General features: G+C 39.2%; 2 protein-coding genes across 2 annotated transcripts; both read left to right on the top strand.

The window, feature by feature from the left end:
• The first annotated feature begins 2,142 nt into the window (after positions 1 to 2,142).
• slc22a6l (solute carrier family 22 member 6, like) lies at positions 2,143 to 11,483 on the top strand. Its single transcript, XM_057360580.1, has 11 exons — positions 2,143 to 2,426; positions 3,076 to 3,552; positions 3,639 to 3,742; positions 3,863 to 4,017; positions 8,621 to 8,789; positions 9,288 to 9,411; positions 9,496 to 9,611; positions 9,695 to 9,909; positions 10,116 to 10,224; positions 10,406 to 10,609; positions 10,787 to 11,483. The coding sequence occupies exons 2-11, from the start codon at positions 3,163 to 3,165 to the stop codon at positions 10,878 to 10,880; spliced, it is 1,680 nt and encodes a 559-aa protein (XP_057216563.1). The 5' UTR covers positions 2,143 to 2,426; positions 3,076 to 3,162; the 3' UTR covers positions 10,881 to 11,483.
• A 1,129-nt stretch (positions 11,484 to 12,612) lies between these two features.
• Positions 12,613 to 13,760, top strand: LOC130570725 (cytochrome c oxidase subunit 8B, mitochondrial). Its single transcript, XM_057361138.1, has 2 exons — positions 12,613 to 12,775; positions 13,378 to 13,760. Exons 1-2 carry the CDS (start codon positions 12,656 to 12,658, stop codon positions 13,480 to 13,482), a joined length of 225 nt encoding a protein of 74 aa, XP_057217121.1. The 5' UTR covers positions 12,613 to 12,655; the 3' UTR covers positions 13,483 to 13,760.
• The last annotated feature ends 36 nt before the right edge of the window (positions 13,761 to 13,796 follow it).

Below are 13,796 nucleotides of genomic sequence, written 5' to 3'. Positions count from 1 at the left end.
TATATCGGCCAATATTTGGTATCGGTCAATAAAGGCAATTTTTCAAACTATCGGACAACAGTTTAAAAACAGCTGATGATCAGGGCCGATATATCCTGTTAATCAAAGGAATCTTCAGAATAGGTATCGGCAGATATCATTCTGAATAATCGGTTATTGATATTGGTGGAGAAATTTAGTATCAGTGCATCTCAATTAGGAATTCCTTTGAGAACTGGTTAGAATAGCTTAGACTAAATCAGAAATCTTTTTTAAATTTTCTAAAATGCGCCAAAGTTTTAATCATGTAATCTTTGTATTCAGGTTGGTTTATATTTTTTAAAACAAAAATACTTTGGTTAAATGAATTTGGTTAAAGTTGTGTTACCATCAAATAAAAATAACAAACACTTTCCTTGTATGTTAAATAAATGTTTCTTAAAAAAAACATATTCAATATTTCTTCCATGAAAAGCTCAAAATAAATAACATAAACTTATATATGGTTCTGATATAAAGTTTCTTGTCAAATGACAACAAATTGGCCATGCACCTGCAAGTTGGCTACATCACAATTTTGGCAGACGATTTAATGAGACTGAATGAATATCTGAACATTACACTTACACATTTTTACTTTAAAAAGTATTGAATTAAAATTCCCACCTTTGATCCAGAGTTATTAAAGTATTTTTTGTTTTATTTATTTTTTATTAATATTTTAAATAAGCTTTTATTCTTTAATTTATTAGCAATTATGTCAAATGCTTTTGTAATTGTATTATTTATTTGTTTATTTTTTATGTTGCTTTATCATTAATCTGCTTTAATTTTTGTTTATTTACTGTTATAATTTTAGTTTATTTATGAGGCAATTATATTTGATTTGATTTCAATAAACAGAAACATTTTCAAAGTTTTAATTTTAGTTAACTTAAGTAAAATAACCTCGCTTCGATCTTCAAAAAGGTGTATTTAACTTATACTGTGCAGTATCAAGTGCAATACTTGATAAAGTATTTCAAATAACTGTACAAAAGAACAGATCTGGACAGGAAAAAATGTTACATCATAACCCCCACCCCAGTGACACTGGCGTACTTCAATATTTACACACGTGCAAGTAAATTAATACACTCTCACATTTGCATATGCGTGAGAAATGTCGGGGTCACCCATGCAATCTGCTGACTGTCAATTATAATGATGGCAATTCCTAAAATGACTTATTCGCCATATCATTGCTTTATTACTCTGCCACATTTGCGTGAGGAATGCTAAATCCCCACTCACACCTTTTCCCACAGGATCATTCCGGTCACAAACCTGCAGGAGGACGCCACAATCTACTTCCATTTGGAACTAATAGAGATGGCCTTTGTCTAATTTGTTGGCTGCCAGTTTGGTGAAGCTTTCACACCACAGCTGATTCTGTTGCTTCACTTTAACAACAGATGAGTGAAACTATGTGCCCTGACAACACTGAAAATAATGAACAGCTATATACAAACTTGCAAAACTTTTAATTTGTGTCCACATTCAAGTTTTACAGAGTGATTAACTCTGTTATCAGTGGTGGTTTAGCTAATTTGTAATGAAATGCTTAATTTCCCTTAGTAATGCTTACTAATCCAATTCTCCCTTATGTAACTAGCAAGCTATTCATTTAGCAGACTTTATGCTTATGTGAGGATATGACAGGCAAAAAACGTAAGAAACATCTGAGGGGGACATTAAAAATATTTTTTTACAATTATCACAGTAAGTGTGTGTCCATTCATTCTACTTGAATCTCTGACCACATATAACCCATAGGTGTGTGTGTATCTTCATGAGACTATAGTTGGACTTTGAGAACGAGATCCTATAAAGACTCCTGTCTATAGCTAAACATATTTAGTTACTCATATACTTGTCTTATCTGTTGGTACATTCCCCTTTGCCCCACACTACGGTCTGATATACAGTAATTATATCTTAAAATGATTAATTTACCCATAATCCCCATTCATTCTGGGACGTGAACTGACACACACTGATCTACCCCTGGTTCTGCTGTTTCTTCACAGTAACACCCCACCAGCCTGGACACTGGAATAGGTTCAAAACACAGCAGGTACAAATACAGAGGTTAGCCAAGGGGTTCCAGAGGGACAGCGAGCACTTGGACTCAAGCACTGCAGAATCTCTTTCTGGACTTCAGGGAAAGTCTCCTCATGCCACAAGCGGTTTAAACGTGGAGATTCTAATCCAGCACAAACATATGCAGTACTTCTACCCAAAATCCTGAGGAATTTCAGAGCTGATTATACAACACTGCGTAACTTGCTGGAGGCCTTTTATTTCTTTTTCATTTTTAGAATGAGTACAAAGTGAAACTTTTTTTCATTTCAATTGCTCTTTGGGGGGGCATTACGGACATTCTGTGATCTACGCAACTCCAATAGGTATTTGTGTGAAGTTATGTTTTACATTATTTTGTGTTTTTTATTTATGTATTTAATGTACCAAATGTAATGTAACAAAACATTTATTTTTATTTAATCTTTTTTCTAGATATTGTTGAAATTCAGTATTGCAATGCTGCTAATGTTGTTTGCTCCATAATGATTAATAGCTTTTTTATTTGAATAAAAATGTTTGGTAATGAATAAAAAGTTGCTATTGTGTGTAAGTACCCTGCTGGAAAAAAAAGAAACCATCACAGATATTCGAATTGGTATCCGTTAAAATACCACTCGCTTTTTGTCATTACAATTACAAAATTTCTTTTTGTAGTGTTTGGGCATAATTCCGATAGAATAAATCTGCCAGATAACACCCCACCAATACATTTTCTATTGTGTTTTGGGCAGGGTTCTATAATTTTTTTTCATCAGGGTAATAAGAGCAAATTCACACAGCTAATTTTTCTCTGCAGTATTGTGAACAAAATCACATTCATGGCAACTGTCTCTTTGTTGTAAGTCAACATGACCTATTTTTAAAACCAATAATTGTGTTTTTTAAGTCTTCTTGACCTACATTCAGTACCTAATCTTTGTGTACCCACACAACTAATCAATTTTACAACTTTGACCATCTCGTGTTTCACAGGACAGAGCTTTGGACTGCCAGCTGAAGTCAACACGGGAACTGTAATCAAACCTATCACTCTTACGTTTACTACTGTCTATCTGAGCCATGGCCTTTGCAGACCTGCTGGAGCAGGTGGGCAGCACAGGACGCTTTCAGGTCGTGCATGTCACCTTGCTCAGTATGCCCATACTCATGATGGCCAGCCACAACTTGCTGCAGAACTTTGTAGCCGCTGTGCCTCCCCACCACTGTGCTACCCATGGCAACCTTACCGTGTCCTCGATGAGCGCGGCGGACGTGCTAAGGGCCACAGTGCCGCTGGACAGTAATGGCAAACTGGACCGTTGCAAGCGATATGTCCACCCTCAGTGGCAGCTCTTGAGCAGGAACACTTCTGAAGAGCTGTGGGAAGATGTAGAAGAGCCGGAGACACAGGGGTGTGAGGACGGATGGTATTACAATACGAGTGAGATGAGCTCAACCATTATTACTGAGGTAAATGCAAAATTAATCGTAAATGGTAAATTCCTGTACGGCCTTATTTGGAAATAGTGTGCATGTCTCTTATTTTTCTCTTTCAGTGGGATTTGGTTTGTGACCTTCGTGCACTAAAGCAAATGGGTCAAACTATATACATGGGAGGTGTTCTTGTGGGAGCACTAGTCTTTGGAGGACTGTCTGACAGGTCACACTCCATTTTTAAAGATCTTTCTTTAATGACACAGTGACAATAAAAGAATAAACTTCGGTTGTATACGTCGAACCCAGAAATGTGGTATCAGTAAGTTTGTGTCCTCTGATTCAGGTTTGGCCGGCGTTTTTTATTGCTGATGTCTAACCTGATCATGGCAGTCGGAGGAACATGTGCTGCTTTCTCAACCTCCTTCACTTTGTTTTGTGTGTGTCGTTTCTTCTGTGGTATGGCCCTGTCTGGCGTGGTGCTCAACTCCTTCTCCCTCAGTGAGTATGCAGATGTGTCTGTTGAATAAAACTGGCCCTGCAATATAACAACGTCTGGGTTAGAAAGCTTTTATAGGCGGTTTCAGCGGTAACAACATAAACAAACGTTGTGTGGCCCAAACTTAACTTCCGGTAGACCTCCACAATAAATCAATAACTGTTGAGCAGTTTTAATTTAATATAATTAATATACATAAAATGTTAATATAAATTAATAGTAATATAAATTAAATCTACAATAAATTGATATATTATTATAACCAAACAGTTACCGGAAGTTAACTTCATGCCAGGCACGTATGTCCGATGAAACCATCTATAAAATGTATTGCTTCGGCTCTAAATCTTTTATTAATGTGTCCACTTCATATGTTAACTTGATAACCGCAAACGAAAGTTCGAACAAAATAAAACCAGAAAATGTATTTAATCCAAATGTCAAACAATATCTTTAAAATTGAATTATATATGTGTTTTAAAAAAATAATAATAAAAATGAAACTGGAAGTGCATCTGGTTTACGTCGTGTTCCCTTTCGAGAGCGGTCTCTCAACATTGCGGAGCTTCCGCATTTGGGAACCCCTTCCCTTTCCACTTTCCTGAAGTCTTATTGGATAACGCCAGTAAAAACAACTGGCCAATTGTTGCAAGACATGCAACAGTATGCAAATACTGACGAACCCTGGCAGTATAAATGCGGTGCATAACGACAATACCTCAGAATCTTCTCTTTCACACTGCCATCGTTGAAGACGCAACTGGTTACTTCTTCACCGCATCCGATGGCTGCTTACTGTTGTCTTTGCGCGGGCCCCATTGACCCGTCGGATACCCACGAGCACTGCATTGCCTGCCTATGCCTGGCTCACGCTGAGGCTGCCTTCTGCGAGTCTGATTGCGCGCACTGTGCGGAACTGCAGGAATGTCGCTCGTGGACTCTTCGGGTTGAGGCTCACTGCCGCCAGCGAGCCGCTGGTGGGCCAACCCATTTCACGAGGTAACGGCAACGACCCGGAGTATGCCATTTTTTCAGGATGTTCATGTGGTGAAGTCATGGTCTGCCCCTCAGTCGGCGCGGGTTCACGCTGCTACGCAGGCCATGTTCACCTACGAGGACAGGGCCGAGGCCCACGGGTATGTGCGCATTCCCCCCGTCGAGGAGGCCCTCACCGCTCATCTGTGCCCTTCCTCCACCTCATTAGGCTCGGACTTGCAGGTTCACCGCCCACCATTACACCATTGCTGGGGAAGTGGCTTCCGCTTTACACTCTATGGCGATGCTAAAGGTTTTCCAGGCTAAGATCCTGCAGTCGCTGGATAGCAGCAACCTGGAGGCGGACGCCACGAGGGATCTGAGGGCGGCGACTGACTTTGCGCTGATGGCCACAAAGCGTACCGCACAAGCAATCGGCAGATCTATGGGCTTTATGGTCGTCCTCCACCGTCATCTGTGGCTTACGTTGGCAGATCTCAAGGAAGCTGATCGTAAGTCCCTTCTCAACGCTCCCATCACCCCCTCAGGCCTGTTTGGTGACGTCTGGATGTCCGGCCAAAACAGCCCTGCTAAGCCCTGCTAAGAAGAGGCACGGGCCAAGGAGAGGTCTGCACGGCGATGGCGGGTCATCCTCTACTGCCAAGACGTCGTCCTGACGGATCTGCGAAGAGGAGGAGAGAGTTTGTGAGCGAGCAGGCCCCAAAGCATCATTGTCTGCATCCTTTTTCTCCCGCGGTTGCGGGCGAGTATTGCAATGCTCCAAGTGTTGTTTGTGTAAATGCAATAAAAACACATACAGTACCTCCTCACAAGAAGAGCTGACTCCCCCTCATACAGCCCATACTGCGTTACTTGCCCTGCCACGGTGCAGCGCGAAGCCGCAGTTGAGGCCCACTATAACCAACCCCCCCTTCGTCCACGAGACATAGCGCAGACCGCCGTGTTCGCCCTTCATCAGCCCTGCAGGCGTTCAAGATTCATAGATTCTGAGGTACTGTCGCTATGCACCGCATTTATACTGCCAGGGTTCGTCAGTATTTGCATACTGTTGCATGTCTTGCGACAATTGGCCAGTTTTTTTACTGGCCTTATCCAATAAGACTTCAGGAACGTGGAAAGGGGTTCCCAAATGCGGAAGCTCCGCAATGTCTCGTTCCCGCTTCTCAGGGAACCGAGGTTACGACAGTAACCGGAGACGTTATACATAGACATATATATATATATATGTGACATATATATATATATATCCATAGAGTACAACTTTACCATGTCTCTAGTTGCTTCGTGTCTTGATTATAGCTACTTTAAAATTAATGGTTGTCATGAGGAAATGTGAAATCCATTATTTGTGCCTGTTATTCATGAGAATCCACTAGATGGCACCATGTTCAGTGATATGTTGTAGACAAGACAAGCAACAGAATAAATAATCACGTGCAGTAGTCGAGAATAAAACAGACATGAAGCCTAGAGATTGTTTCTGAGATTTATTTGAATCATCGAACAAAAAATCCAAGGTAATATAGTTTAATTTACGTGTTATATAAAAACGAATGTTTTTCACTGTGGAAATGGCTTTTTCTGTAGTAATTTTAGACGATAAAAAGATAAAAGATGTTCTTTTATTTATCCGGTAAACCCGTTGCAGCAGTAAAACATGATGTATGTCATATAGTAAAACAAATAACACTGCCGTGCATTGTAAATATGAAATAGCAGTATATAGTCATATAGTAAAGACGAATTGTTTTGATTTTTCCCATGATTTTAAAGTGAATGAGCTGTGTTCTGATCATGTGCATTTAATCTACCTTAAATTATTTCACATTAGCGATGTGTACACAATTATTAAACCTAAACGATTGCTTGACAAGCCTGAGTTTTAACAGTTCCGTATGACAATAAATACATTTTCAAGTCTAACCATCTTTAACTGGAGCCAAAACGTTTCTGTACTCCACGTAAATAGAAAAGTATTGAAATTAGTTGAGAAATGAAAACGATGTTGTGTTTTATCCAGATAACTGCAGCTCCACCATTCACTCGTATGTCTTCGTAGTCGGCTTTTGCCCTCACCAATATGGCGGCTGCGTTGACGTACGATCCAACGGACAATGCGGCGTCTAGTTTTATATATACATATGTACGGAAGAGTACAGAGTAGAAGAGTATTAGGGCCAAGCAATAAAAATATATATAAAACCGTTTTGAGATTAAAGTCATTATAATGCGAAATTAAACCCGCAGTTTTTCGGGGGGGGAAAGTCGAAATAAAATGTCGACAATAAACTCACTATACTTTGAGAATAAAGTCGTTGTGTTTCGAGAAAAAACTCGTTGAGAATAAAGTCGTGTTAAAAACGTGTTAAATTCTTCTAAAGAGACCCAGCCGCTGATAGTATTTCTTTGTTACTGAAGGAAAGCCTAAAGTATAGCTTGACTAAGTGATACAACTCTGCCATGTCCTCATTCAGTACTACGCAATGAACATGACCCTGATATAGGATAAACGTTTATTCTCGATATTTTATTTCGACTTTTTTCTATAAATTTAACGAGTTTTTTCTCGAAACACAACGACTTTATTCTCAAAGTATAGTGAGTTTATTGTCGACATTTTATTTCGAGTTTTATTTCTCGAAATTTAACGAGTTTTTTCTCGAAACACAACGACTTTATTCTCGAAATTGATTGAGTTTATTCTCAACATTTTATTTCGACTTTTTCCCCTGAAAAACTGCGGGTTTAATTTCGCATTATAATGACTTTAATCTCAAAACGGTTTAATCTTTTTTTATTGCTTGGCCCTAATACTCTTCCGTACATATGTCTATGGTGTTACAGGCTAATTATAAGTTTGTAAATATTCGGGATGCGCGCGCATCTTGGTTGCAGAAAAACCCGTAAGAGATAGCCTTTATAACGACTAGAGAATTACACGGATATGGTATACAAAATAGTTAAGACTTAGAAAGATTATAGAAAACCTTACCTGAAATAAAATAAACACAGATCCGGATGATTTCGTCAGTCCAGCCTGTTCGTTTAATGACTTGTTTAGCTTAAAATGGCATATTCAACGACGGTATTCCATAGGAAATAATACCATATTTTTTTGCCATTCCTATACTGACATTCAACAACACAAAAACACATTTTTGAAGGAATTGTCTCCTCCGTTTCACTCATTGCTGCTGTGTTTCCACTATTTTTCTGCAACCGGTATTCGCGCGCAGCTGGCAGTGACGTAACCGTGACGTCGACTCCAAATTGGTCTATTGCTACATCATTTAAACGTGAAAAAAAATAATACAAATTCTAACTGTTCTATTACAAATACCATTCAAACCCTTACTTAAAACCATTGCAAAATTACTTTTATAATTAGGTTGTTTTTGGTCTTGGTAGACACCCACACCAACTAAAATCAGTACAATTCCCATTATAACCATTAAATCCATCTAAATGTCGGTGACTTGGTTTATTTTTCAGCAGGGACTCCTCGCTTCCCTACGCACATTTTTAGACCCGTGTATGAAATCAATTTACAATGTATTTGTCGACATCTAGTGGACAAATGCATGAAGTGTGGTTGTTGATTCTCATCAGTTGTCGAGTGGATCCCCACGCGTGTGCGGACAGTAGTGGGCACAGGCACAGGCTACTGTTACACCGCAGGTCAGCTGATCCTGGCAGCAGTCGCTTACTTCATCAGAGACTGGCGATGGCTCACACTGGCAGTCTCTCTGCCTTTCTACGTGTCCTTCCTCTACTCATGGTGTGTCTGCATCCATTAAAATAAAATAAAAAAACACGTCAATTATTCTGTTATTTGCTCATCAATGTGTTAGATCTGTATGAGGCCATTCTTTAAACGAAGAGAAAATTTGGAAGCAGTATGTTCCTAGGTGACAAGGAACAGTGTATGAGTTTTTATTTATACTGTTTGCCAAAGCTTCAAAATTGGATAAAATAAAAAACACCAAAAATGTGGTTGCACATTAAATGTCTTTTGAAACTATATGGTAAATTTGTGTGAGAAACAGACAAATATTGCCTTTAGTCTTAACCTAAAATCTCTATTATAGTTTCTTGAGAATTGGGTCAATTCCAGAACAGTTTGATTTGTCTGGATAAACCCGTTTATAAAAAATAATCTGTTCCAAATCTTTGTGTATCAATTTCTCCTTTTGTTTTCAAACGACAAATGTATTCTTTGTTTTTGGTATTTGTGCTTCAAAAAGGTTTAATGTAGCTGAATTTGCATTATGCCCAGGTGGTTTTTAGAATCTGCACGCTGGCTGGTCCTGAACAGAAAGTCAGAGCAGGCGGTCAAGAACCTCAAAACGGTGGCTCGCATAAACAGACGGCGAGCAGAGGCAGACAAAATCAATCTTGAGGTGTGACCTTATATGAATCGTGTGCATTTTAAAATCCTCAAGGTCATTCAGAATGCTTATTCCATTGTGCTCATGTGTGTGCAGATGTTGGAAGATTCCATGAAGAAGGAGATGGCCTGCTCAAAGGGATCCTACAATGGTCTCGACCTCATTCGAACAGCTACTATGAGAAGCATCACTATATGTCTCAGTGCAGTCTGGTCAGTCACATATCCTAGCATCTCATTCAGTACAAACATTCCAAAACTACCTTGAATAAAACAAACCTGTCCTATATTCTCAGGTTCTCTACCAGCTTTGCCTACTATGGGCTTTCCATGGATCTACAGAAATTTGGGGTCAGCATTTATCTGATCCAAGTCATCTTTGGAGCAGTGGATATACCAGCCAAAATCGTGGTAACAATTTGCATGAGCTTGTTGGGGCGAAGACCATCTCAATGTGGAGCTCTTGTACTGGCTGGCATAATGATACTCATTAATCTTCTAGTGCCTTATGGTGAGAATTTGAGCCCGCTTGTCAACAAAGAGCACTAATAATACAATTTCAGTCTCATAGCTATGTTTCTATTTGCTGTCATTCTCATCTCACTCAAATGACATTTGAATGTCTGTCTGTCCTTCACAGAAATCGAGACCTTGGTATTTAAAGTTTGCTAATCATGTAACTTTGTATCCGTGAATGTTGTTGTCGTGCATGTGCAGACATGCAGATATTACGCACCAGTTTGGCAGTGGTCGGGAAGGGTTGTTTGGCTGCCTCCTTCAGCTGCTGTTACCTGTATTCTGGAGAGCTTTATCCCACGGTCATCCGGTAATTAACCACCCTGTCATCACCCTCCAAGTGTCTAAATTCTTCCCTATGATTCACTCTTTAAATGTGGTTATCCATCATTTTGTTCTTTTTTAACAGCAATAACAAGAACTGCAAATTGCATGCGTTTTACAAGCCCTATTGATGTCGGCTAATGCAATTTTCTGTTTCATCCTCTCAGACAGAGCGGAATGGGTTGGGTGTCGATGATGGCTCGTCTGGGGGCAATGGTGGCTCCTATGGTGCTTCTTTCCGGGGAGGCTGTTCCATGGCTACCTGGTTTCATCTATGGAGGGGCTCCTATTATCAGTGGGATCTTTGCCTTCTTTCTCCCGGAAACCCTTGGAATGCCTCTCCCAGATACTCTCCAGGATGTGGAGGACAGGTAGTTGCTTGAAAATACTGAGGTTAAAGACTTGTTCTAGTTGCAATTGATCCAAAGTGTTGTAAGACATTATGCAACACTGGTGACCACAATGCTACGTTGAAAGTTAACTATATAAATGATGTTTCAAGTGTTAATGTGTAACTAATTGCTTTCCTATTCTTTCACTTATTGCAGAGGTTTCAGGCGGACAAATTCCAAAGACTCAATTGTGAAAGAGGATTTGGCCCTTAAGGACTTCTGCACCATCCAGCTAAAAGAGTCTGTTTGAGAACTCACTCCGTTCAGTCTTACTGACTGCAACAGACAAATGTAGATGATTGTTTCCGTACAGAACAGAAGTAATATAACAGTATTATATCATGGTAACAGTCAAAGGCTATGTACCAGTGTGTCTACACCGAACACAACCGGCGCGACACGACAACTGGCTTGTTCTTAATGGGTTTGTCATGTCACGCCACGCCGCATCCAGTGTGGACAACATTTTTAAGTATAACAGGTTTTAATGGGTTCTATTGTCTTTTGTTGTGTAATGTCGCGTCGCACCGCGCAGTGTCCGGTGTGGTGTAAGGAGTCTCCTCTATTATAAATTATGCTGTTTTCTTATCTTTCTTACTGGAATTATTGTAAATTTTAATTATGTACTTTAATAGAGCAAAACATATCTAAAGCAGTGAAGATTTGTTTTGTATGTGAATTTTTGTTTTCTTACCTGAACTATAAAAACAACATAAAATACATAAACAGATTGGAATGACTACTTTATTCATAGAGTATGCTCAGTTTTAAGTGTTTTGACAAAAAGTCCAATGTACATTAAATAAACGGAACTTTTTCCCTGAGCAATGAAATATTTGGCACTTCTCTGCAGAAATGACTTTTAAGGCAAATGTACAAAAATGAAAACTAATCATTCAAAATAAAAATCTTAAGAAATATCTGTATTAATAAGTTATATAAGTAACTTTTTAAGAGACATTTATTTTAAAAACTTAAGCTGCTAGCAAATTACTTTAAAACTTTATCTTGATTTATTATACACTCACTGTGGGAGCTTGTATAGGATTTTAAGTTTAAAATTTAGGGGCGGTTTTCCGGACAGGGACTACCAGTGTCTAAGATTAAGGAGGATCTTTTGACAGAAATGCAACATAATATAAATAACTATGTCTTCAGAGGTGTATAAAGACCTTATGAAGTGTTACGTTTTACCCTAGAATGAGCTATTTCTATCTGCATACACTGCAGGTCCCCTTACAGAGAATTCACTATGTTGCACTGCCATGTTTCTACAGTAGACCTAGACCTAAATGGACAAACTGTGGAACGCGTTTTGTAAATGCGTTATTTCCTTCAGCAAAGAAGCGAAAAGATGACGACATCTTAGTCCTCTGTCAGCCTCCATAGTGCTTCGAAAGGGAGGTGGGAGCTGTGGAGTGAGCCGTTGGTTGCTATTCGCAACCTAACCACTAGATGCTGCTAAATTTCACTGACTGGTCCTTTAAGCCAGGACTAGGCCTTTGTTTATTTAGAAAATTTAAGTCGTTTTAACAAACATTACTTGTGTGCATTTTGAGACAGCACAAAAGCACTGATGCATTTTGAGACATGTCAGTGCAGGAAACTGAACCTTAAAGTAGGCCATAGATTTAATTATTTTGCTAAAAGAAAATGAAAAAAAATGCTATAGCCTATGAAATGTAACGGTTCATGGACCATATTACATAATATGCTGGTAAGTGCCTAAATCTCTTAAAATGACTGTCTGAATAAACACGTTCTGCTTGGCTTAGAAAGCAATAACATATTAAAGTGTTCTGTTATTATTTAACTGTAACGCATCAAAGCACTTGCCTGTCAGTGTTATTTAACAGACGCATTAGTGAAACTAGTGACGATGCAAACTTGCTTTTAATTGGAAACATTTAGGCCCCCCCAAAAAATACAAATCCCATGAGCGCTTGTGGAATTCTTACAGCGCTTCCGGTGTCATTTCCTGTTCCTGTTCGTTACGCTCATTCGCTTTCAGAGAGGCAAGGCAAGATGTCTGGACTTTTGCGAGGACTCGCTCGAATCCGCACCGCACCGGTTCTGCGGGGATCGTCCATAACCCAGCGAGCTAACATCGCCACACGACCAGCCAAGGATTCTATTGGTCCTGCTGTAAGTCTTTTGTAAAGAGAATATTGTTTTCTTTGAATCTCGAGACGGGCACGCCATTACCTCCTTGGCATTCACCTTTAGATTGGAATCGGATTATGTGATAAACTCAAATATAGAGATCCAGTTTGGCTCCGTTTAAATGCAGATGGTTTTTATGAATAGACCACTGGCGCATTTTCGCGTTTTTCCGATTCAGGGTGTCTTTGGGTTCAACGTGAAATTGACAGCGGTGATTCGGAAGGTCGTTGCAGAATAGCGCCGCCTCAGGACGATAGAAGTACTTACACAAGCGCACTGAAAGAATGTTAGGTTATTTACAACACAACGTACTTGTTCTTTAAGTATATACGTAAGTAAATAATTAGTTTACCTAATAAACAAAATAAAAAATACGTTTCATAAAAATATTTTTAATTGTTTCATAAATTGTTTAAGGGTGAAGGTTATTACATTAGGGAATATTAAATGCTAAATTTAACATTTACAGTTATGTTTGTTGCTTGCAATGACTGTATGCAGTGACATCGCAAAAAACAAGGAAGTAACTTGCTAATAAAATATTACCTAACAAATGTTTGGGTGATGTGATTGTCCTTTGACAGGAGACAGCAATTGGTCTGACAGTGTTTACCCTGGCTATCCTGGGACCAGCTGGGTGGGTTCTGGCCAACCTGGAAAACTACAAAAATAGGGATTCTGCTGAGTGATCCACCAGTAATGGACTGAAAGCAGTTTGACTGATTTTATTGCTTTTATCACATGTTGGGACCACCGTCCCACTGACCTTCATCTTACCTGAACAACTTGTCTCCCTTGAGAACCCAGCTACCTCTCCATGCGACCATTTACTATCCTCCAACCATTCCGCTCTTATACCGAGCATTCTGCTCTCTGTTAAAAACTGTAATAAATTACAATGGGTGATTGAATTGTCTTAACATGGAGTCTGTTACATTGGAAATAAACCCTTATTTAAATCTTTAAAGTCTGTATTGCCTCAATGTTATGTGTTACATGTTCT

Source organism: Triplophysa rosa, linkage group LG19 (genome assembly GCF_024868665.1).
Source record: "Triplophysa rosa linkage group LG19, Trosa_1v2, whole genome shotgun sequence".
In the NCBI taxonomy this organism is placed as follows: Eukaryota; Metazoa; Chordata; class Actinopteri; order Cypriniformes; family Nemacheilidae; genus Triplophysa; species Triplophysa rosa.
The sequence above is the reverse complement of the archived record's forward strand: the minus strand, read 5'-3'. Positions and strand labels throughout refer to the sequence as shown.